At 49.9% G+C, this 22,319-nt stretch overlaps 1 protein-coding gene across 2 annotated transcripts in view; it reads left to right on the plus strand.

Moving 5' to 3' along the window:
• The window catches only part of RNF185 (ring finger protein 185), a 36,721-nt gene that overhangs the window by 4,129 nt on the left and 10,273 nt on the right, over positions 1 to 22,319 (plus strand). Inside the window, exons 2-7 of one of the 2 annotated variants that reach the window (XM_075341752.1) lie at positions 2,229 to 2,362; positions 2,443 to 2,659; positions 3,165 to 3,183; positions 12,622 to 12,734; positions 12,834 to 12,888; positions 16,045 to 16,162. In XM_075341752.1, the coding sequence (XP_075197867.1) occupies positions 2,490 to 2,659; positions 3,165 to 3,183; positions 12,622 to 12,734; positions 12,834 to 12,888; positions 16,045 to 16,162 (475 nt within the window). In that variant the 5' untranslated portion in view covers positions 2,229 to 2,362; positions 2,443 to 2,489. Of the gene's footprint in view, positions 1 to 2,159; positions 2,363 to 2,442; positions 2,660 to 3,164; positions 3,184 to 12,621; positions 12,735 to 12,833; positions 12,889 to 16,044; positions 16,163 to 22,319 lie in introns of both variants that reach the window. The other variant, XM_075341753.1, reaches the window with a different exon arrangement.

The raw sequence follows: 22,319 nt of genomic DNA on the forward strand, positions 1-22,319 counted from the left end.
ACTGGAGTTTGCCAAAACTTACCTGAGAAAGCCTAAAACGTTTTGGAAGAATGTTCTCTGGTCAGATGAGACAAAAGTAGAGCTTTTTGGGAAAAGCCATCAACATAGTCTACAGGAAAAAAAAGAGGCATTCAAAGAAAAGAACACGGTCCCTACAGTCACACATGGCGGAGGTTCCCTGATGTTTTGGAGTTGCTATGCTGCCTCTGGCACTGGACTGCTTGACCGTGTGCATGGCATTATGAAGTCTGAAGACTACCAACAAATTTTGCAGCATAATGTAGGGCCCAGTGTGAGAAAGCTGGGTCTCCCTCAGAGGTCATGGGTCTTCCAGCAGGACAATGACCCAAAACACACTTCAAAAAGCACTAGAAAATGGTGTGAGAGAAAGCACAGGAGACTACTAAAGTGGCCAGCAATGAGTCCAGACCTGAATCCCATAGAGCACCTGTGGAGAGATCTCAAAATGGCAGTTTAGAGAAGGCACCCTTCAAATCTCAGGGACCTGGAGCAGTTTGCCAAAGAAGAATGGTCTAAAATTCCAGCAGAGCATTGTAAGAAACTCATTGACGGTTACCGGAAGCGGTTGTTCGCAGTTATTTTGGCTAAAGGTTGTGCAACCAAGTATTAGGCTAAGGGTGCCAATACTTTTGTCTGGCTCATTTTTGGAGTTTTGTGTGAAATTATCAATAATTTGATTTTTGTTTCATTCTCTTTTGTGTTTTTTCATTGCAAGCAAAATAAATGAAGATAATAATACCAAAGAAATTGTGATTGCAATCATTTTCAGGAAGAAACTGAGTATTCTCTGACAGAATTGCAGGGGTGCCAATACTTTTGTCCAGCACTGTATATCGCACTGCACTCGGATGTCATCAGTGCAGTCCAATATTTTGCTGTCCGATATACACAGCCAATTGCAACATGCAGCAACTTCTTTCTCATGTCAACTCAGCATGATAAAAAAAGCACTGGTCGGTCCTGTCCCGTATTATAACATTGAGCTGAGGGCTATCCGGTAAGACATGTTATCTGCCGGTGAGCGCGAGCCCTTGTATAAGTATAATTGTTTATATATGAGCCTCTGGATTGTGAAGCGCTGTGAAATATCTTGGTGCTATAGAAATTAAGATTATTATATAAGAATGGCAAGCTTGTGAAAGAAAATGGACAGAGAAACCGCACATGCATAACCACCTCTTCATTAATGGCACCTCATGACCGGCCCATATCTAAGAACACAGTCACACTGCCGTATAACTCGGCCGAGGATCACATCGCAATGCTCGGACGGGCCGGCGGCTCTCCTGACCCGAGCGTGACAGCTACATGGAAATGCACACTGTCACGCTCTGGTCTGGAGAGCCATCGGCCAGTCTGAGCCTTGTGATGCGATCCTCGGCCGTCTGACTGCCCCCATCAGACATTTATGGCCTGTCCTGCAGACCTGATCCTTCCTATCGCGGTGGGGAGCTTCTCGTCACAGGGCTGCAGTCATCAGCCCTTCACTCCCTGCGCTCAGTCTTGTCGGATGGATCTTTTGGAGACGCCCTTCACTCCCTGCGCTCAGTCTTGTCGGATGGATCTTTTGGAGACGCCCTTCACTCCCTGCGCTCAGTCTTGTCGGATGGATCTTTTGGAGACGCCCTTCACTCCCTGCGCTCAGTCTTGTCGGATGGATCTTTTGGAGACGCCCTTCACTCCCTGCGCTCAGTCTTGTCGGATGGATCTTTTGGAGACGCCCTTCACTCCCTGCTCTCAGTCTTGTCGGATGGATCTTTTGCAGACGTTAGCACTGTTTTGATGTATAGAATGTTGACCGTTGTTTTGCAGCAGCTGAACCTCAGCCTGTGACCTATACAAGCCCTGCGGGGGCGACTTTTCATTGTCTTGGTCTATTTTGTACAGCAGTGACAATTGAGCCCTGAAATTGCCCTTGTTATACTAGTGTTGTGCCAGTACGTGGCTCCTATTGCTGTCTGTGACGTGACAGCTGTGCAGGTGGTCCCCGAGGATGGGATTAGCCGGGTCACCTGTGCCCACAGAGGGGCGGTCCAGACAGGTGAGGGGGGTATTGCTGATCTGTTAGTCTCTATTGCATTCTCAGATTTCGCTGGTTTAATTATTCTCTATTTAACCCTTCCTTTCCCTTTCTCCAGACCCATTTGGGCTTCTTTCATTGTGTGCGTCACTCCAAGCTTTTTTTTTTTTTCTTCTCCTGTCATCAGTTTACTCTATGGGGACATGATGTAACAGAGTGAAAAAGCAACACACACCTATAGCTTATTCTCCTCTTCGTCCATCACTGAGTGACTGTGATTCTTCGCTGCCAGTTCTAACATAGAGCAGACCGACATATTTGGTAAGTTTGCCTGGCGTGTAAGATCGGCCTGACCGTATATATGTATAGATGCCTCCATTATTTCCTCTTATGTCTGGTAGATCCGCTATCTTGGATTATCTCATTCCTGCGGTGCCCACTGGGTAAGATGGCGAGCGCAGGTCCAGCCGCCTCTGCATCTGCAGAGAATTCGGGGCCTGGTGGAGCAAGTGGAAGCAGCAATGGCGAGGGGAGCAGCCAGGACAGTACATTTGAGTGTAACATTTGCCTGGACACAGCCAAGGATGCAGTGATCAGCTTGTGTGGTCACCTCTTCTGGTAAGTCGGACTTTACAAGCTGGGTATACACATAGGTTATGATTATCGGATATTTTTAAGTCACTTTTTCTTTTTGTCTTGTGCTATTCGTGGACGTTTTTGTGCCAATTTACCCAAAATGACACACATGGTTCATTTCGTAAGCTCAAAAAGTTGCAAGTTCCATTTAAATGTTGCAAAATGTATGGAAGAAAAATTGCAGATGGGGAATAGAGCAAACATATTTTGATTTTCTAAAAAGTTGCAATTGTTGTATTGACCACACACAGCTGGAAAGCAATCATAAAATGGACCCAAAAATATATATATTATGCACAAACTAAATAATGAACTTGGCGTGAATGAAAACCAGACTAAGCACAGAAAATATTACTCCAAGAAAAAGGCGCAAATGCAATATGATCGGGGCTGTTCTATTTCCAATGCTTTAGCCTTTATTTTACTGTTACTTATTTGGTGACTTTAACACTGTTATATAACTTATTCATCTTTTTTTTTTTTCTAGCTGGCCATGTTTGCATCAGGTAAGTTTGGTACTCTTTAGTGTGTGTTTTTTGGTAGTATAGATATTGTAAGGCTATGTGCCCATGTTGCTTTTTTGTGTTTCATATCTGTACACAAACACATGTTTTAGTAGGAAAAAAGCAGCTGAAAAAACGCACATTTTTTATTGTATTTGCACATTTTTTCATTTGTGGTTTTTTTTTTCTTGCTCCTTTTTGTGCTTTTTATTTAGTCATGACGATCGCTGGGGTCAAGCACTGTACCCCTGGTATCGCCACGTGGTCTCCAGCTGAAGTTACAGCTGGGACATGGCTCTCACTGCCTGGTGCCCGCGCCGCTCCAGGTAGTTTAACCCTCTGAATGCTGCGATCAAGGCGATCGCAGCATTCAGAAGACAGGGAGAGGGATCGGGTCCCTAGAATGCGATCACAAGGACCTGATCGCTGCCATGGTAACCCTGGGTCATCGCCATGATGACCCCAAGTTACTGAGAGCCTCACACACCATACTGTATGCATGGTGTGTGAGACAAAGTGCTGCAGTATAATCCCTTGTAGTGATAAAGAATTGCAGGGGATTATAGAAATGCAGGAAATAAACTCAGGAACAATTGATATGCTGCCAGCTACAAAATCTGCAAAGAAAAAAAGAAGTAGCCTGTGCACAGCAAGTCAGGATTCTCATAGACTTTGTTGGGATGCTTTTTTTTGCTATTATTGATTAAAAAAAAGCAACAAAAGACGCCAAAAAACCCCAAACCTTTCCGTAGCGCAGTAATCCAGGCTTGTCATGGTGATGACCCTGGGTTAGGGTACTTTCACACTTGCATTTAGCGGAGTCCGTCACTATGGAGAATAGCGCAGTCCGTTAACGCACTGCGCTATTCTCTATAGACTTGTATGGACGACGCACTGTAACGCAAGTGTCAGCGTTGTATCCGCTGGACGACGCAGCGTAGCTATTTTGACGCTGCGCCGGGCAGGAGGAACGCAGCATGTAACGTTTTTTTGAGCAGTGCAATCCGTTGGATTTCACTGCGCATGCCCTCTCTGGCTCCCTGCACTCGTAACCAAGGTAAATATCGGGTAACCAAGCAAAGTTCTTTGCCGATATTTACCCTCGCTGCGTGTGCAGGGAGCCCGACACTTCCCCGCTTGGCTCCGCCCCCTCCCGCACTCCACTCCGCATGTATGTACACACACACACATACATATACATACACACACGCACACTCACCTGTCCTGAGCGCCATGGCCCCGCTCGGCTCCACTCACTCCGCCCCCCCGCACACATTCTCGGCGGCCGAGCGATCAGCTGATCACCCGGCGGCCGGCTACTGGCAGCGATCAGCTGATCACCCGGCGACCGGCAGCTGTGAGCGATCAGCTGATCGTTGACAATAGTCTGCCGCCGGTAAACTGTAAAAAAAAAAAAAAGATTCCGTTGTTTTGCAGCATCCGTTGTGCCACTATATGCAACACATCCGTTGCATCCGTCACACAAAGCAATGCAACGGATACCGTTCAACGCAAGTGTGAAACTAGCTTTACTTTGGCAGCGAGGAGGTCACTGTGATCACATTAGAGGGACCCGATCACCAGGGAGAGGTAAGCAATACCTCTCCATGCCTTCTGAATGCCGCAATCGCATTGATTGCAGCATTCAGAGGGTTAAACTACCGGCACCGCTCTGGGCAGTGAGAGCCAGGTCCCAGCTGTAACCTCAGCCGGAAATCCGGTGGTGATTTTGGTTGTACAGCGCAGGAACTCCCGTGATCGCCATGACTTTAAAAAAAAAAAAAAAACACAAAAAAAACAGCAAAAAACACATATGAAAAAACACGTAAGCGCAATAAAAAAATGCGCATTTTTTCTGCTGCGTTTTTATTGCCAAAACATGCTTTTTATGTGCAGGAAAAAAGCAATGTGAGCACATAGCCTAACGTAGGTATTGTCCTCTCATAGGCTTTTATATATTAATATAGAATTATATAAAGGGTTATGAGATTTATTGATGTGACATGATGTTTTCTCTGATTTCTCTAAAATTAAAGGGGTTGTCCACTTTTTTAAGGAGGAAGGGGGGGGCATTTGTTTTCCATAAATGCATGTATTTTTGGCTAAAAATCATTGTTGTACTTGTTTCGTTAAATATGTTGCACTGTTTGCCTTCTACGTCCTTTGTGTGCCTTTTCTATTGCACGCTGCAGAATGTGGTAACTGAGAATCCATCAGTGAGCACGTTCTGGCGGTGGAGCTGGAAATTCTAGGACTTTTATCTGTATTTTTTGGGGGTTTTGTAGCTGACTTATAACCACGGACAACAAAGTTGAGAAACAAAGAGCCACTAAAAGCAACGTGGTGTAACATTTTATAATGCTTCCCAATTGCAATAATGAGTTTTAGCCCCAAATACATGCATACAAGAAATAAATAAAAACTGTCTCCAGATGTGACCTTCAGAGTGACAAACTGCATGTCTAGTCTTTGTGACACCACATATAACTCTCCTGAAGAAGCAATTCCAGTATATTCCCTACAATTATTAATCTGCCCCTATAATCACACCTAGTCTAGGCGCACACGAGCGTATAAAAACAACCCAGTCTGATTTTTATCCAGAAAAGTGGGTCTGGCTGCTGTCCATTTTTTTCACTGATAGCAATTGGACTGAAAATATGGTTGTGTGAACCTGACAGTTTTTTTTTTTTGTTTTTTCTTTTTCGCTCCTAATTGGGAGACCCAGACAGTGGGTGTATAGCTACTGCCTCTGGAGGCCGCACAAAGAACTACACTTAAAAGTGTAAGGCCCCTCCCCTTCTGGCTATACACCCTCCCGTAGGAGTACGGATTCCTCAGTTTTAGCTTTGTGCGCAGGAGGTCAGACACGCACGCATAGCTCCATTGTTTTTAGTCAGCAGCAGCTGCTGACTATGTCGGATGGAAGAAAAGAGGGCCCATACAGGGCTCCCAGCATGCTCCCTTCTCACCCCACTGTATGTCGGAGGTGTTTGTAAGGTTGAGGTACCCATTGCGGGTACGGCGGCAGGAGCCCACATGCTGATTCCTTCCCCATCCCTTTTTACAGGGCTCTGGGTGAAGTGGGATTTACTGGTCTCCAGGCACTGAGACCGTGCTCCATCTACAGCCCCTGGAGAAGATGCTGGATGGAGCGGAGTACATCAGGGACATGGCCCTGCTTCCTCAAGGTACTCTGTGTCCCCGTGCATTTGGCGCTCACACCGCAGCATGCTGGGTGTTGTAGTGCGCCGGGGGACATCAGCGCTACGGCGCTTGTGCCATGGCCTCATTCAGCTTCGCTGAAGCAGGCACACTTCTGGGAATCGGTCGCGCCGGCCGCTGGGACTGCGGCGCGGCTGGCACTTGTGGTGCGCCGGGGACTTCAGCGCGGCCCGCGCTTTTACGGCGGCCGCGCTGATAACTCGAGTCCCCGGCTTTTGCGGCCTGCTTCCGTTCGTTCCCGCCCCCAGACCTGCCAGTCAGGAGAGGGGCGGGACGCTGGCCACTTCGGGGAATCGGTCACGCCGGCCGCTGGGCGGCGCGGCTGGCACTTGTGGTGCGCCGGGGACTTCAGCGCGGCCCGCGCTTTTACGGCGGCCGCGCTGATAACTCGAGTCCCCGGCTTTTGCGGCCTGCTTCCGTTCGTTCCCGCCCCCAGACCTGCCAGTCAGGAGAGGGGCGGGACGCTGGCCAGTGCATCAGCGCCGAGGGCTGGAGTCGTTTTTACATACTCCAGCCCTCACAATCGGCACAGAGGGGACACTGTTTCCCGCACTTTTGTTTGGGAACTCCCACGGACCGCCCCTCTCCACAGACGCCGGCAGCCATTCCTGCTGACACGCTGAGCTGCAGAGGGGAGCCGGGGAGACCCAGACAAGGAATTCTGCGCCTCTTACCCGCTATTCAGCGGGCGGTAAGCAGCCCTCAGGGCTCACCCCCTCTTGTGCCAGTAGTATTCTTAGTATTTTGTTTCTACAAATACTTGGTATTACATAGCGCTGGTCGCCCTTTGGCTATAGACTCTCTCACATTGCAGAGAGCCAGCAGCATGTCGTCCGTAAAACGCAAGGGTGCCAAGGCACAGACATTATATGCTTCCTGCACCGCATGTGGGACTTTTCTACCGGCAGGCTCCACGGACCCCCATTGTGTGCAGTGCTCGGCCCCTGCGGCGCTTGCACAGTCGGGACCTCTGCTGGACGTGACCCAGGGTGTACCACCTGTGAATGCTGTCCAGGTGACAGGAACTGAGTTTGCAGCTTTTGCTGACAGAATGTCTCTCACTATGTCACAAATTCTTGACACATTGCGAGCTAGGCCTGTACTTCAGGCCACGGACACTGTGCAATCATTGCCCCCTGGTCCCCCTCAGCTCCAAGCTCCGGGACGGGCATATACACCTCAGGGTGAAGACTCTGACTCGGACGATGGCCCCGGGCAGCCTAAGCGGGCTCGCTATGACGGGCCTTCACATTCATCTCAATGGTCAGGGTCCCAGCGAGATGAATCTATGGGTGATGAGGCGGACGTAACTGATCAGGATTCTGATCCTGGGACCGCTCTCAATCTAGATACACCAGATGGTGACGCCATAGTTAATGATCTTATATTTAACATCAATAAGATGTTAAATATTTCCCCACCAGCTCCTCTTGTAGAGGAGTCAGCTTCGCAGCACGAGAGAATCCATTTCAGATACCCTAAGCGTACATTAAGCACTTTTCTGGACCACGCTGACTTTAGAGACGCAATCCAGAAACCCCACGCTTATCCTGAAAGGCGTTTTCCTAAACGGCTTAAAGATACACGCTACCCTTTTCCCCCTGAGGTAGTCAAGGGTTGGACCCAGTGTCCAAAAGTGGATCCTCCAATTTCCAGGCTTGCAGCTAGATCCTTGGTTGCAGTTGAAGATGGAGCGGCACTTAAAGATGCCACTGACAGGCAGATGGAGCTCTGGCTGAAATCCATCTATGAAGCGATTGGAGCGTCATTAGCGCCTTCTTTTGCGGCCGTATGGGCACTCCAAGCTATCTCAGCCGGGCTTGCGCGAGTCGACTCTGTCACACGTGCATTTGCCCCGCAGGTAGCACCATTGACCTCGCAAATGGCGGCATTCGCGTCGTACGCGATTAATGCTGTTCTTGACGCTACAAGCCGCACGGCAGTGGCGTCAGCCAACTCCGTTGTTTTGCGTAGGGCCCTGTGGTTGAGACATTGGAAAGCAGATTCTCATTCCAAGAAGTGCTTAACCAATTTGCCTTTTTCTCGTGACAGATTGTTTGGAGAGCGTTTGGATGAAATCATCAAACACTCCAAGGGTAAGGACTCATCCTTACCGCAACACAGACAAAACAAACCCCAACAGAGGAAGGGTCAGTCTGGTTATCGGTCCTTTCAAGGACCGGGCAGGTCCCAATTCGCCTCGTCAAAAAAGACTCAAAAAGACCAGAGACGCTCAGATTCTTGGAGGTCTCAGTCACGCCCAAAAAGGACAGCCGGAGGAACCGTTGCCAAGACGGCGTCCTCCTGACTTGCGGTCTCCGATTCCCACACCCGCGGTCGGTGGGAGGCTTTCCCACTTTGGCGACATTTGGCTGTCACGCGTCAAAGACCGTTGGGTGAGGGATATTCTGTCTCACGGGTACAGGATAGAGTTCAGTTCTCGTCCGCCAACTCGTTTCTTCAGAACTTCTCCACCACCAGACCGAGCCGATGCTCTGTTGCAGGCGGTGGCCGCTCTAAAGGCGGAAGGAGTGGTGACCTCCGTCCCTCTTCAGGAACAAGGTCACGGTTTTTACTCCAATCTGTTTGTGGTCCCAAAAAAGGACGGATCGTATCGACCCGTCCTGGATCTAAAGTTGCTCAACAGACACGTAAAAGTCAGGAGGTTCCGGATGGAATCCCTACGCTCCGTCATAGCCTCAATGTCTCAAGGAGATTTTCTAGCATCAATAGATATCAAAGATGCGTATCTCCACGTGCCGATTGCACCAGAGCATCAGCGTTTCCTACGCTTCCTCATACACGACGAACACCTACAGTTCGTAGCGTTACCTTTCGGTCTGGCAACAGCCCCCCGGGTCTTCACCAAAGTCATGGCAGCAGTAGTAGCTGTTCTGCACTCGCAGGGTCACTCGGTCATCCCGTATCTAGACGACCTGCTTATAAAGGCACCCTCTCAAGAGGCATGCCAACACAGTCTGAAGGTGGCACTAGACACTCTCCAGAGTTTCGGGTGGATTATCAACTTTCCAAAGTCTCATCTAACCCCGACCCAATCTCTGACTTATCTTGGCATGGAGTTTCATACTCTCTCAGCGATAGTGAGGCTTCCACTGGACAAGCAGTGCTCGCTACGGACTGGAGTGCAATCTCTCCTTCAGAGCCAGTCGCACTCACTGAGGCGCCTCATGCATTTCCTAGGAAAGATGGTAGCAGCAATGGAGGCAGTCCCGTTCGCGCAGTTTCATCTGCGCCCTCTACAATGGGACATTCTACGCCAATGGGATGGGAAATCGACGTCCCTCGACAGGACTGTCTCCCTCTCTCAGACTGCCAAGGACTCTCTGCGTTGGTGGCTTCTCCCCACCTCATTGTCACAGGGAAAGTCGTTCCTTCCCCCGTCCTGGGCAGTGGTCACGACGGATGCGAGCCTATCAGGGTGGGGAGCGGTGTTTCTCCACCACAGGGCTCAGGGGACGTGGACTCAGGAAGAGTCCACCCTGCAGATCAATGTTCTGGAAATCAGAGCAATCTATCTTGCCCTGCGAGCCTTCCAACAATGGCTGGAAGGCAAGCAGATTCGGATTCAGTCGGACAATTCCACGGCGGTGGCGTACATCAACCACCAAGGGGGAACACGCAGTCGCCAAGCTTTTCAAGAAGTCCAGCGGATTTTGTCGTGGGTGGAAAGCAGAGCGTCCACCATATCCGCAGTTCACATCCCAGGCGTGGAAAACTGGGAAGCAGACTTTCTCAGTCGCCAGGGCATGGACGCAGGAGAATGGTCCCTTCACCCGGACGTGTTTCAGCAGATCTGTTGCCGCTGGGGGACGCCGGACGTCGATCTGATGGCGTCACGGCACAACAACAAGGTCCCAGTTTTCATGGCACGGTCTCACGATCACCGAGCGCTGGCGGCAGACGCCTTGGTTCAGGATTGGTCGCAATTCCGACTCCCCTATGTGTTCCCACCTCTAGCATTGTTACCCAGAGTTCTCCGGAAAATCAAGTCCGACTGCCATCGAGCCATACTCGTCGCTCCAGATTGGCCAAGAAGGTCGTGGTACCCGGATCTGTGGCATCTCACGGTAGGCCAACCGTGGACACTACCAAACCGTCCAGATTTGCTGTCTCAAGGGCCGTTTTTCCATCTGAATTCTGCGGCCCTGAACCTGACTGTGTGGCCATTGAGTCCTGGATCCTAGCGGCCTCAGGTTTATCTCATAAAGTTGTTGCCACAATGAGACAGGCTAGAAAACCATCCTCAGCTAAGATCTATCACAGGACGTGGAAGATATTCTTAGCGTGGTGCTTGGCTCAAGGGTTTTCTCCCTGGCCATTTGCATTGCCAATTTTTCTTTCCTTCCTGCAGTCTGGGTTGGAAAAAGGTTTGTCGCTTAGCTCGCTTAAGGGTCAAGTCTCCGCGCTATCCGTATTCTTTCAGAAGCGCTTGGCACGGCTTTCTAAAGTACGCACGTTTCTCCAAGGAGTTTGTCATATCGTTCCTCCTTACAGACGGCCATTGGAACCCTGGGATCTGAACAAGGTTCTCATTGCTCTCCAGAAGCCGCCTTTCGAGCCTTTGAAAGAGGTTCCCCTTTCTCGGCTTTCACAAAAGGTAGTTTTTCTTGTGGCGGTCACGTCTCTTCGAAGAGTGTCCGAGCTAGCGGCGTTATCTTGCAAATCTCCCTTCCTGGTGTTTCACCAAGACAAGGTAGTACTGCGTCCAATTCCAGAGTTTTCTCCCAAGGTGGTTTCTTCCTTTCATCTCAATCAGGATATCACTTTGCCATCTTTGTGTCCGCATCCAGTTCACCAATTTGAAAAGGGTTTACATCTGTTGGACCTGGTGAGAGCACTCAGGATTTACATTTCTCGCACGGCGTCTCTACGCCGTTCTGATGCGCTCTTTGTCCTAGTCGCTGGTCAGCATAAGGGATCGCAAGCTTCCAAATCCACCCTGGCGCGGTGGATCAAGGAACCAATTCTTCACACATACCGTTCTGCTGGGCTTCCGATTCCATCTGGACTGAAGGCCCATTCTACCAGAGCCGTGGGTGCGTCCTGGGCATTGCGGCATCAGGCTACGGCTCAGCAAGTGTGCCAGGCGGCTACCTGGTCGAGTCTGCACACGTTTACCAAACACTATCAAGTGCATACCTACGCTTCGGCAGATGCCAGCCTAGGTAGACAGGTCCTTCAGGCGGCGGTGGCCCACCTGTAGGAAGAGGCTGTCTGACAGCCCGTTCATGTGGTATCTTTTTACCCACCCAGGGACTGCTTTTGGACGTCCCACTGTCTGGGTCTCCCAATTAGGAGCGAAAAAGAAGGGAATTTTGTTTACTTACCGTAAATTCCTTTTCTTCTAGCTCCAATTGGGAGACCCAGCACCCGCCCTATTTGTTCTTAGGGTTTCGTTTTTCGGGTGCACATGTTGTTCATGTTGTTTCTTAAGTTCTCCGATCTTGTTATCGGATTGAATTTGTTTTTGAAACTGTTATTGGCTTTCCTCCTTCTTGCTTTGGTACTAAAACTGAGGAATCCGTACTCCTACGGGAGGGTGTATAGCCAGAAGGGGAGGGGCCTTACACTTTTAAGTGTAGTTCTTTGTGCGGCCTCCAGAGGCAGTAGCTATACACCCACTGTCTGGGTCTCCCAATTGGAGCTAGAAGAAAAGGAATTTACGGTAAGTAAACAAAATTCCCTTCTTTTTATAATACTAGAACAGCCCACGCCACTGTAACCCCACTGTTTGCCCTCCACCTGGGCCTTTAGGCTGCATGCCCACGATCAGTGTTTGCAGCGTTTTGGATGTAGCGTGTTTTCGTTGCATCCAAAATGCTGCGTTGTACAGCACAAGCATAGTGGATGGAATTTCTAGAAATCCCGTGCCCACTGTGCTTGTTTTTTCCACAGCAAACACTGACCTGCGGTGCGTCTTCCCAGACCGCAGCATGTCAATTGTCTGCTGCGGAATCACATGCATCCTCCATAGGGAGAACAGAAGATAGAGACCGCAGCACGCTGAACCCTGATACGGGTACGAGCAGCTGCGGTCTCCTGTAGAGAAGTCTCGTGGCCCTGCAGATCAGGACCTGATATGTCCAGGACGCTGTGAGTCCTGATCTTGGGCACACACCCTTAGTATTTCTTCATCTTGTGTAAGTCATGATCGTTAATAAAATAATTGATGACTTGTGTCTTTCTTGTCATCAGTGGTTAGAAACACGACCCAACCGTCAGGTCTGTCCTGTGTGCAAAGCTGGCATTAGCCGTGATAAAGTAATACCTTTGTACGGAAGAGGAAGCACGGGGCAGGAAGACCCTCGGTGAGTGACATCTACTCTGTGTCGCTAGAAGATTAGTTTTTCCGGTCTTTATTACCCAGTGTTACATGAGAATTAATCATACAATCATCTTTCCATTAGGGAAAAAACTCCTCCACGGCCTCAAGGGCAGCGACCAGAGCCGGAAAACAGAGGGGTGAGTATAGAGTGACGGTATAAAGGGTTGTACGGCATGTGTCACATGATGAAACGATTGCTTCTCATCTGTAATTCTGTATTGGCCCCTGGGAATTATTAGTTATCGCATAACGAGCTTCCCACGAGAAAAGCTAATTAACAATAACAAGATGACTCTGGGCACACAGCGCTTCCTGGCATTCATTCCATGCTTCTAAAGCTGTGATTGGCCATTTCCTGCTTTTCATTATCCAATCAATGGTTTTGGTTAGATTTAAACCTCAGCGTTGGCGGTTTTGTAATTTGTGCCAGTGTGGGAAGGTGAGAATGGGTATCGTATATGATAAAAATAAGTTTGTTTAAAAGAACTGAGAGTCCTCAGTAGTTGATACCTTTTAATGGCTAACTGAAAAGATGGTAATAGCAAGCCTTTGAGACTACTCAGGTCTCTTCATCAGGCATGGTGATACCTTTTAATGGCTAACTGAAAAGATGGTAATAATAGCAAGCTTTCGAGACTACTCAGGTCTCTTCATCAGGCATGGTGATACCTTTTAATGGCTAACTGAAAAGATGGTAATAATAGCAAGCTTTTGAGACCACTCAGGTCTCTTCATCAGGCATGCCTGATGAATAGACCTGAGTAGTCTCAAAAGCTTGCTATTATTACCATCTTTTCAGTTAGCCAATAAAAGGTATTAACCACTGAGGACTGTCAGTTCTTTTAAACAAACTTTTTTATATCTCTACTGGCTAACACGGTACAAAGATATATTTTACCTGTATCGTATATGAGGCATGTATTTGGCCTTAGTGATATCCATCTCCTGCAGCTGTCAAGCTCTGGAGACCGTGGAGAATCCTTTCCTGCATCACATCAGTTTCCAGATAGAAGGGAGCCAGCACTGAGAGGAGAGAATGTCGCCAGTGTATATTCCACCTGCTGCATGTGTATCAGTGTATTTGAGAATATTTAATGATGGTTAGCTTGGCATAAAAAGGGAATCCATGCAAAATAAGGATTTATGCTTGTTTAGGTCGCACGGTGGCTCAGAGAGTAGCACTGTTGTTTTGCAGTGCTGGGGTCCTGGGTTTAAGTCCCACCAAGGACAACATGCCCATGTTTGCGTGGATTTCCTCCTGGTAATCCAGTTTCCTCCCACACTCTGAATGTATACCGATAGAGAACTTAGTGAGCCCCATGGGGGGCCGACATGATGTCTATAAAGCGCTGTGGAATTATTGCCGCTATATAAGCGAGTAACATGCATTCATAGTACTGACTTCTCGGTATGTGGTAGTGTACTTTGTACCACTATTAGCAGCTGGAAAGTTACAAGCAATGTCTATAGCGTGTCCTTTTTCTGTCATTAGAAGCAGGAGCACTGTATTATTATTTTTCTTGCCAGGGCTCTAAAGAAATATGTCAGTTTTGCCACCATGCTGCTGCTTTGCCATTTAGAAAGAGTAAGATGTAAGTGCTTGCAGACACCGGGGTTCATCATGGTCATTATAGAAAGTCCCAAAGTTTGTGGAATTAATTTTTAACTTCATAAGAGGTTTCCCCCTGAAAGACATTTATTACCTATCCACAGAATAGCTGTCAAGTTGTTGATCGCTGGATCCTCCCCAGTCACTAAATCTGGGGTCCCAATCACCTGTTTCCTCTCACAGTGGTTGGGATTGAATAGAGCGGCATAGTCATGTATGATCGCTGCAGCTCCATGCGATGTCTACATGACTGATGGCGAGAGCAGAGTAAAGCATGTGCTACCTCCATCAGTCCAATAGACTGAATGACCATGCTGCTCCATTCTGTTCCAACCACAGAGCAAAGAATGGTAGATCTGGACTCTGTGATCGGGGGGGGGGGGGGTAGGTGGTCTACGTTCGGGTGTCCGTCTGCAGAAACGTATATGTGCACAAAATTGCACAAAACAGAGCACACGCTAACGCAGTGCGCTCCATAACAGTGAATGGCCCTGTCGGGCGCATGCGTCCGGAGCACGTTTTGCAGAGTGGGGGAGGGGCGGTCCAGACGGATGCCCCGACGGGACCTGTGGACGTAGAGGAAAAACGCAATGTGAAAGGGGCCTAACACCCGTCATACGGACTTACCTTCCCTGTGACGTCACTCTAGCCGCGATCCGCCTCCTTTCTAAGGGGGTGGTTTGTGCGGCGTCACAGCGACGTCACACGGCCAGCCGTTCAATTACAGAGGAGGGGCGGAGATGAGCGGATACAACATGCCGCCCACCTCCTTCCTTCCTCATTGCCGGTGGACGCAGGTAAGGCGATGTTCATCGTTCCTGCGGTGTCACACATAGCTATGTGTGCTGCCTCAGGAACAACAAACATCGTACCTGCAGCAGCAACGATATTAAGGAAATGAACGACATGTCAACGAGCAAGGATTTTTCACGTTTTTGCGCTTGTTGATCGTCGCTCATTGGTGTCACACGCTGCAATGTCGCTACCGGCGCCGGATGTGCGTCACTAACGACGTGACCCCGACGATATATCGTTAGCGATGTCATAACGTGTAAAGCACCCTTAAGTACACCCCTGTGGGCGTGTACTAACTAACTAGCTTGGCGTTAGTTCCCCTGGCTAGTCGGCTGTGGGTGTACTAACATGCTATTGAATTCGCAGCGTCAGAGGATGATCTCACTCACCTCCGCCGCCTGATCCCAGACTTCTGGTTATGCGCACTACATGAGTTTGAAGCCAGGACACATACACTCAGCTTCATAGTGCGCATGTTCGAAACGCCGGGGTCATGCGCACTGAGATGAAATCCAGTGTTGGGCGATGATGGCACCGGAGAGGTGAGTGAGATCATCCTCTGACACTGCGCATTCATTAGCATGTTATCAGCCCACAGGGGCATACTAATATGCTAATGAGGCCGACTAGCCAGGGGAACTAACGCCCAGGGGACTAGTGCATCGCTCATTAGCATAAGATAAAAGATCTTTAGAAATACTTTTCTAAAGATCTCTTTATCTATGCTAGTGTATACAGGGATGGTTAGGCAGGGATTAGCAATGTACACCCAGAACTGCTCGTGGTTCCAGGTGCATGTTGGACCTGACGAGTTCCCTTTAATAGCTATACGCTGTGATGCTGATTTAGCTTTTAGTATTTATTAATTATATTTCTGTCTTTTCTCCAGGGCTTCCAAGGATTTGGTTTTGGAGATGGAGGCTTTCAGATGTCCTTTGGCATTGGAGCATTTCCATTTGGAATGTTTGCTACAGCATTTAACATCAATGATGGTCGTCCTCCACCAGGTATTCATCCTTTTTTTTTTTTTTTTTTTTAATGTATTTTATATTTCATATTTAATGTCATGAGGATTATAGATTTTCCTACCCACTGCAGTGCAGTCTACTAAGCACTTTAAAACCCAATGTTGGTAACTTTTCACCTTCCATTTTCATTGTATTTTTTTTTATTAATAATAAATATTTATTAATAATAATAAAAATATTATTTTTGAAATGCAGCCTTCTTTATATGTTTTTCTTTTTCGCTCCTAATTGGGAGACCCAGACAATTGGGTGTATAGCTATTGCCTCTGGAGGCCACACAAAGTATTACACTTAAAAGTGTAAGGCCCCTCCCCTTCTGGCTATACACCCCCAGTGGGATCACTGGCTCACCAGTTTTGTGCTTTGTGCGAAGGAGGCAATACATCCACGCATAGCTCCACTTTTTAGTCAGCAGCAGCTGCTGACTATGTCGGATGGAAGAAAAGAGGGCCCATACTAAGGGTCCCCAGCATGCTCCCTTCTCACCCCACTGTATGTCGGAGGTGTTTGTAAGGTTGAGGTACCCATTGCGGGTACGGCGGCAGGAGCCCACATGCTGATTCCTTCCCCATCCCTTTTTACAGGGCTCTGGGTGAAGTGGGATTTACCGGTCTCCAGGCACTGAGACCGTGCTCCATCTACAGCCCCTGGAGAAGATGCTGGATGGAGCGGAGTACATCAGGGACATGGCCCTGCTTCCTCAAGGTACTCTGTGTCCCCGTGCATTTGGCGCTCACACCGCAGCATGCTGGGTGTTGTAGTGCGCCGGGGGACATCAGCGCTGCGGCGCCTGTGCCATGGCCTCATTCAGCTTCGCTGAAGCAGGCTCACTTATGGGAATTGGTCGCGCCGGCCGCTGGGACTGCGGCGCGGCTGGCACTTGTAGTGCGCCGGGGACTTCAGCGCGGCCTGCGCTTTTACGGCGGCCGCGCTGATAACTAGAGTCCCCGGCTTTTGCGGCCTGCTTCCGTTCGTTCCCGCCCCCAGACCTGCCAGTCAGGAGAGGGGCGGGACGCTGTCCACTTCTAGGAATCGGTCGCGCCGGCCGCTGGGACTGCGGCGCGGCTGGCACTTGTGGTGCGCCGGGGACTTCAGCGCGGCCCGCGCTTTTACGGCGGCCGCGCTGATAACTAGAGTCCCCGGCTTTTGCGGCCTGCTTCCGTTCGTTCCCGCCCCCAGACCTGCCAGTCAGGAGAGGGGCGGGACGCTGGCCACTTCTAGAATCGGTCGCGCCGGCCGCTGGGACTGCGGCGCGGCTGGCACTTGTGGTGCGCCGGGGACTTCAGCGCGGCCCGCGCTTTTACGGCGGCCGCGCTGTTAACTCGAGTCCCCGGCTTCTGGGCCTAGTCTCCCTTCGTTACCGCCCACAGCCCTGACAGTCAGGGTAGGGGCGTGACGCTGCATAGCACTGCAGCGCTGAGAGCTGGAGTATGTTTTGCATACTCCACCCCTCTCACTGTGTGCACTGTGAATCCGGATTCCCGCACTTTCTCAGGCACGCCCACGGCTTCCTTCTCTACAAGGACGCCGGCAGCCATTAGTGTCAGTTTCTGTAATACAGAGACAAGTGTGGAAGACCCTGGCATTCTGATAGTCACACAATCGCTGCAACAGGCGTTAAGCAGCACCTGTGGTGCTAACCCCACTAGTGCAGAAGTGCACTTATAGATATGCTTGTACTATATACATTGCACTGTTTGGTCGCACGTTGTATATACCCTCCTGGATTATGCGGAGGAGTTATCAGCATATTCTCTGTGTAAAACAAAGGTGCAGAACCACATGCTTTTTCTATACAGCTGGTACAGCATGTACGGCTATACGGCCGGCAGGTTACATAGACTCCCATTGTATGCACTAATGGCCAGGGGATGAGGACGGTGTCTGCAGTATTTACTGACAGTTTTTCTGAGACTATGGCTATGATACTAGAAGCCTAGCAGTCCGGACATGTCTCTCACAATATGGGCACTGTTGAATCATTGATCCATGGCCCCCCTCAGTGTGAACAACTAACAGCTCCGGGAATGTCACACGCATCCCAGAGTCACGGCTCTGCACGGACGTCAGTCCCAGACAGCCTAAGCGGGCTCACTATGAGCGGCCTCGGTTTCATCAGGGTCCTAGCAGAAGGACTCGCTGTGTAATGAGGCGGAAGTAGCGGCTCAGGATTCTGATCCTGAGACCGCTCTCAATCTGGATACACCTGATCGTGACGCCATAGTAAATAATCTTATAGCGTCCATCTATAGAATGTGGGTTATTTCTCACAGCTCCTCCAGTGGAGGAGTCAGCTTCACGTATTTTTCTGGACCACTCTGCCTTCAGAGAGGCAGTCCAGGAACACCACGCTTATCCAGATATGCGCTTCTCCAAACGGCTTAGGATACACGTTATCCCTGTCCCCTGACTTGGTCAAGGACTGGACCCAGTGTCCCAAGCGGCATCCTCCAATCTCCAGGCTGGTAGCTAGATCATAGTTGCAATGGGAGATGGAACTGCACTCAAAGATGCCACTGACAGACAGATGGATCTCTGGTCGAAAGCCATCTATGAGGCTGTCGGCGCACCGTTGGCTCCGGCATTCTCTCCCTTTTGGCACTCCAAGCTATTTCAGCTTGTCTTACACAGATTGACACGGTTACACGTACATCTGTGCCGCAGGTGGCATCCTTAACCTCTCAAATGTCTGCATTTGTTTCTTACGCGATTCAGGTTGTCCTGGACTCTGCGAACCGTGCGGCGGTAGCCTCCGCTACTCCGTGTTTTTAAGCAGAGCCTGGTCTGCTCGTTAAGTGAATGGAAGGCAGATTCTGCTTCCAAAAAAGGTTGCCTAACCAGTTGCCTTTTTTCTGCTGACCGACTGTTTGGTGAGCGTTGGATGTAACCATTAAACAGTCCAGGGGTAAGGATTCATCCTTTCCTCAGCCCGGACACAACAAACCCCAACAGAGCAAGAGGCAGTCGGGGTTTTCGGCCTTTTCGAGGCTCGGGCAGGTCCCATTTTTCCTCGTCCAATGTGGACTCAAAAGGATCAGAGGAGCTCAGATTCTTAGCGGGCTCAGTCACGCCCAAAAAAGCGACAGTCTGAAAACCCGCTTCCAAGGCGGCTTCCTCATGACTTGCGGCCTCGGTCGGTAGCAGGCTCTCCCGCCTTGGCGATATTTAGCTGCCATAGGTCAATGACCATTGAGTGTGAGACATTCTGTCTCACGGGTACAGGATAGAGCTCACTTCTCGTCCTCCAACTCGATTCTTCAGAATTTCTCCACCTCCCGGCCGAGCCGCTGCTCTTCTGCAAACAGGGTGCACTCTATAGGCAGAAAGAGTGATGACCCCCGTTCCTCTTCAGGAACAAGGTCACGGTTTTTACCCCAAATTCTTTGCGGTACCTATAACAACGGGCCGTTCCGTCCCGTTCTGGATCTAAAAATGCTCAGCAAGCTCGTGGACACCAGGCGGTTCCGGATGGAATCCCTCCGCCATGTCATCGCCTCAAGGTCCCAAGGATATTTCCTAGCATCATTAGGCATCAAGGATGCTTATCCACACGTGCCGATTGATCCAGAGCACTAGCGTTTCTACGCTTCGTTATAGGAGACGAACACCTTCTGTTCGTAGCTCTACCTTCCGGCTAGCGACAGTCCCACTGGTCTTCGCCAAGGTCAGGGCAGCAGTAGTCACAGTCCTGCACTCTCAGGGTCACTCTGTGATCCCGTATTTAGACGATCTACTTGTCAAGGCACTCTCTTAGGAAACATGCCAACACTGCCCGAACGTTGCGCTGGAGACTCCCTAGAGTTTTGGGTGGATCATCAACTTTTTAAAGTCAGATCCGACCCCGACCCTATCGATAACATATCTAGGCATAGAGTTTCTTACTCTCTCAGCGATAGTGAAGCTTCCGCTAGACAAACAGCATTCACTACGGGCTGCAAGCTCTTCTTTAAGAACCAGTCGCACACATTGAGACGCCTCATGCACTTCCTACGTAAGATGGTAGCAATGGAGGCAGTTCCTTTCGCGCAGTTTTACTGCGTCCACTACAATAGGACATTCTCCGCCAATGGGACGAGGAGTCGACGTCCCTCAACAGAGTCGTCGTTCTTTCTCAGGCGGCCAAGGAATCTCTACGGTGGTGGCTTCTTCCCACCTCTTGGTCAAAAAGAAGGTCCTTCCTATCCCCATCCTGGGCGATAGTTACGACAGACGCGAGTCTATCAGGGTGGGGAGCAGTTTTTCTCCACTACAGCGCTCAGGGTACGTGGACTCAGCAAGAGTCCACCCTTCAGATCAATGTTCTTGAACACAGAGCAGTGTATCTTGCCCTACAAACCTTCCAACAGCGGCTGGAAAGCAAGCATATCCGACTTCAGTCGGACAGCTCCACAGCGGTGGCATACATCAACCACCAAGGAAGAACGCGCAACCGGCAAGCCTTCCAGGAAGTCCGGCAGGTTCTGATGTGGGTGGAAGACACGGCATCCACCATATCCACAATTCACATCCCAAGTGTGGAAACTAGGAAGCTGACTTCCTAAGTCGCTGAGGTGTGGCCGAAAGAGTATGGTCTCCTCACCCGGACGGGTTTCAGGAGATCTGGCGCCGCTGACAGAGGCCGGACGTCGATCTAATGGCGTCACGGCACAACAACAATGTGCCAGCTTCATGGCACGGTTTCACAATCATCGAGCTCTGGCGGCAAACGCCTTAGTTCAGCATTGGTCGCAGTTCCAGCTACCTTAGGTGCCACCTCTGGCATTGTTGCCCAGAGTACTGCGCTAGATCAAGACCGACTGCGGCCGCGCCATCCTCGTCGCTACAAATTGGCCGAGGATGTTGTGGTATGAGTCCTGGAACCTAGTGTCGTCAGGATTACCTCAGGACGTGGTTGCCACCATGAGACAGGCTAGCATACCAACGTCCGCCAAGATTGACCACAGGACGTGGAAGATATTCTTATCTCGGTGCTCGGCGCAGGGTGTTTCTCCCTGGCCGGTTGCATCGTCTATGTTTCCTTCCTTCCTGCAATCTAGGTAGGAAAATGGGTTGTCGCTCAGTTCCCTTTAGGGACAAGTCTCAGCGCTATCTGTATTTTTTCAGAAACGACAACTTCCTCAGGTACGCACGTTCCTACGGGGAGTTTGTCTTCTCAGCACTCCGTACAAGCGGCCGTTAGAGCCCTGAGATCTGAACAAGGTTCTAATTGCTCTCCAGATGCCGCCTTTCGAGCCTTTGAAGGATGTCTCCCTTCCCGCTTTTCACGGGAAGTGGCCTTCTAGTAACGGTCTCGTCTCTTAGGAGAGTTTCCGAGCTAGCAACGCTCTCATACAAACTCCCTTCCTGGTCCTTCACCAGGACAGGGTAGTTCTGCGTCCGGTTCCGGAATTTCTCCCTAAGGTGGTATCCCACTTTCATATCAATCAGGATATCACCTCACCTTCTTTGTGTCCTCGTCCAGTCCATCAATTTCAGAAAGATTTGCATCTGTTGGTTCTGGTGAGAGCACTCAGGTTCTACTTCCCGCATGGCGCTCCTGCGCCACCCGGATGCACTCTTTGTCCTTGTCGCTGGTCGGCGTAAACAGTCGCAAGCTTCCAAATCCACCCTTGCTCGGGGGATCGAGGAACCAATTCTTGAAACCTACAGTTCTACTGGGCTTCTGGTTCTCTCAAGGCCGAAGGCCCATTCTACCAGAGCCGTGGGTGCATCCTGGACATTACGGCACCAGGCTACGGCTCAGCAGGTGTGTCAGGCACCTACCTGATTGGGTCTGCATACTTTTACCAAGCATTTTCAGGTGCATACCTACGCTTCGGCAGACGCCAGCCTAGGTAGATAAGTCCTTCAGGCGGCAATTGCCCACCTGTAGGAAAGGGCTGTTTGACGGCCCTATCACGAGGTATTCTTTTACCCACCCAGGGACTGCTTTTGGACGTCCCAATTGTCTGGGTCTCCCAATTAGGAGCGAAAAAGAAGAAGGGAATTTTGTTTACTTACCGTAAATTCCTTTTCTTCTAGCTCCAATTGGGAGACCCAGCACCCGCCCTGTTTTCTCTGGGTTTTTTCTGTTTTTTCGGGTACACATGTTGTTCATGTGGTATGGTTCAGTTCTCCGATGTTTCCTCGGATTGAA

The sequence above is a fragment of the Anomaloglossus baeobatrachus genome, chromosome 1, assembly GCF_048569485.1.
Source record: "Anomaloglossus baeobatrachus isolate aAnoBae1 chromosome 1, aAnoBae1.hap1, whole genome shotgun sequence".
Lineage (NCBI taxonomy): Eukaryota > Metazoa > Chordata > Amphibia > Anura > Aromobatidae > Anomaloglossus > Anomaloglossus baeobatrachus.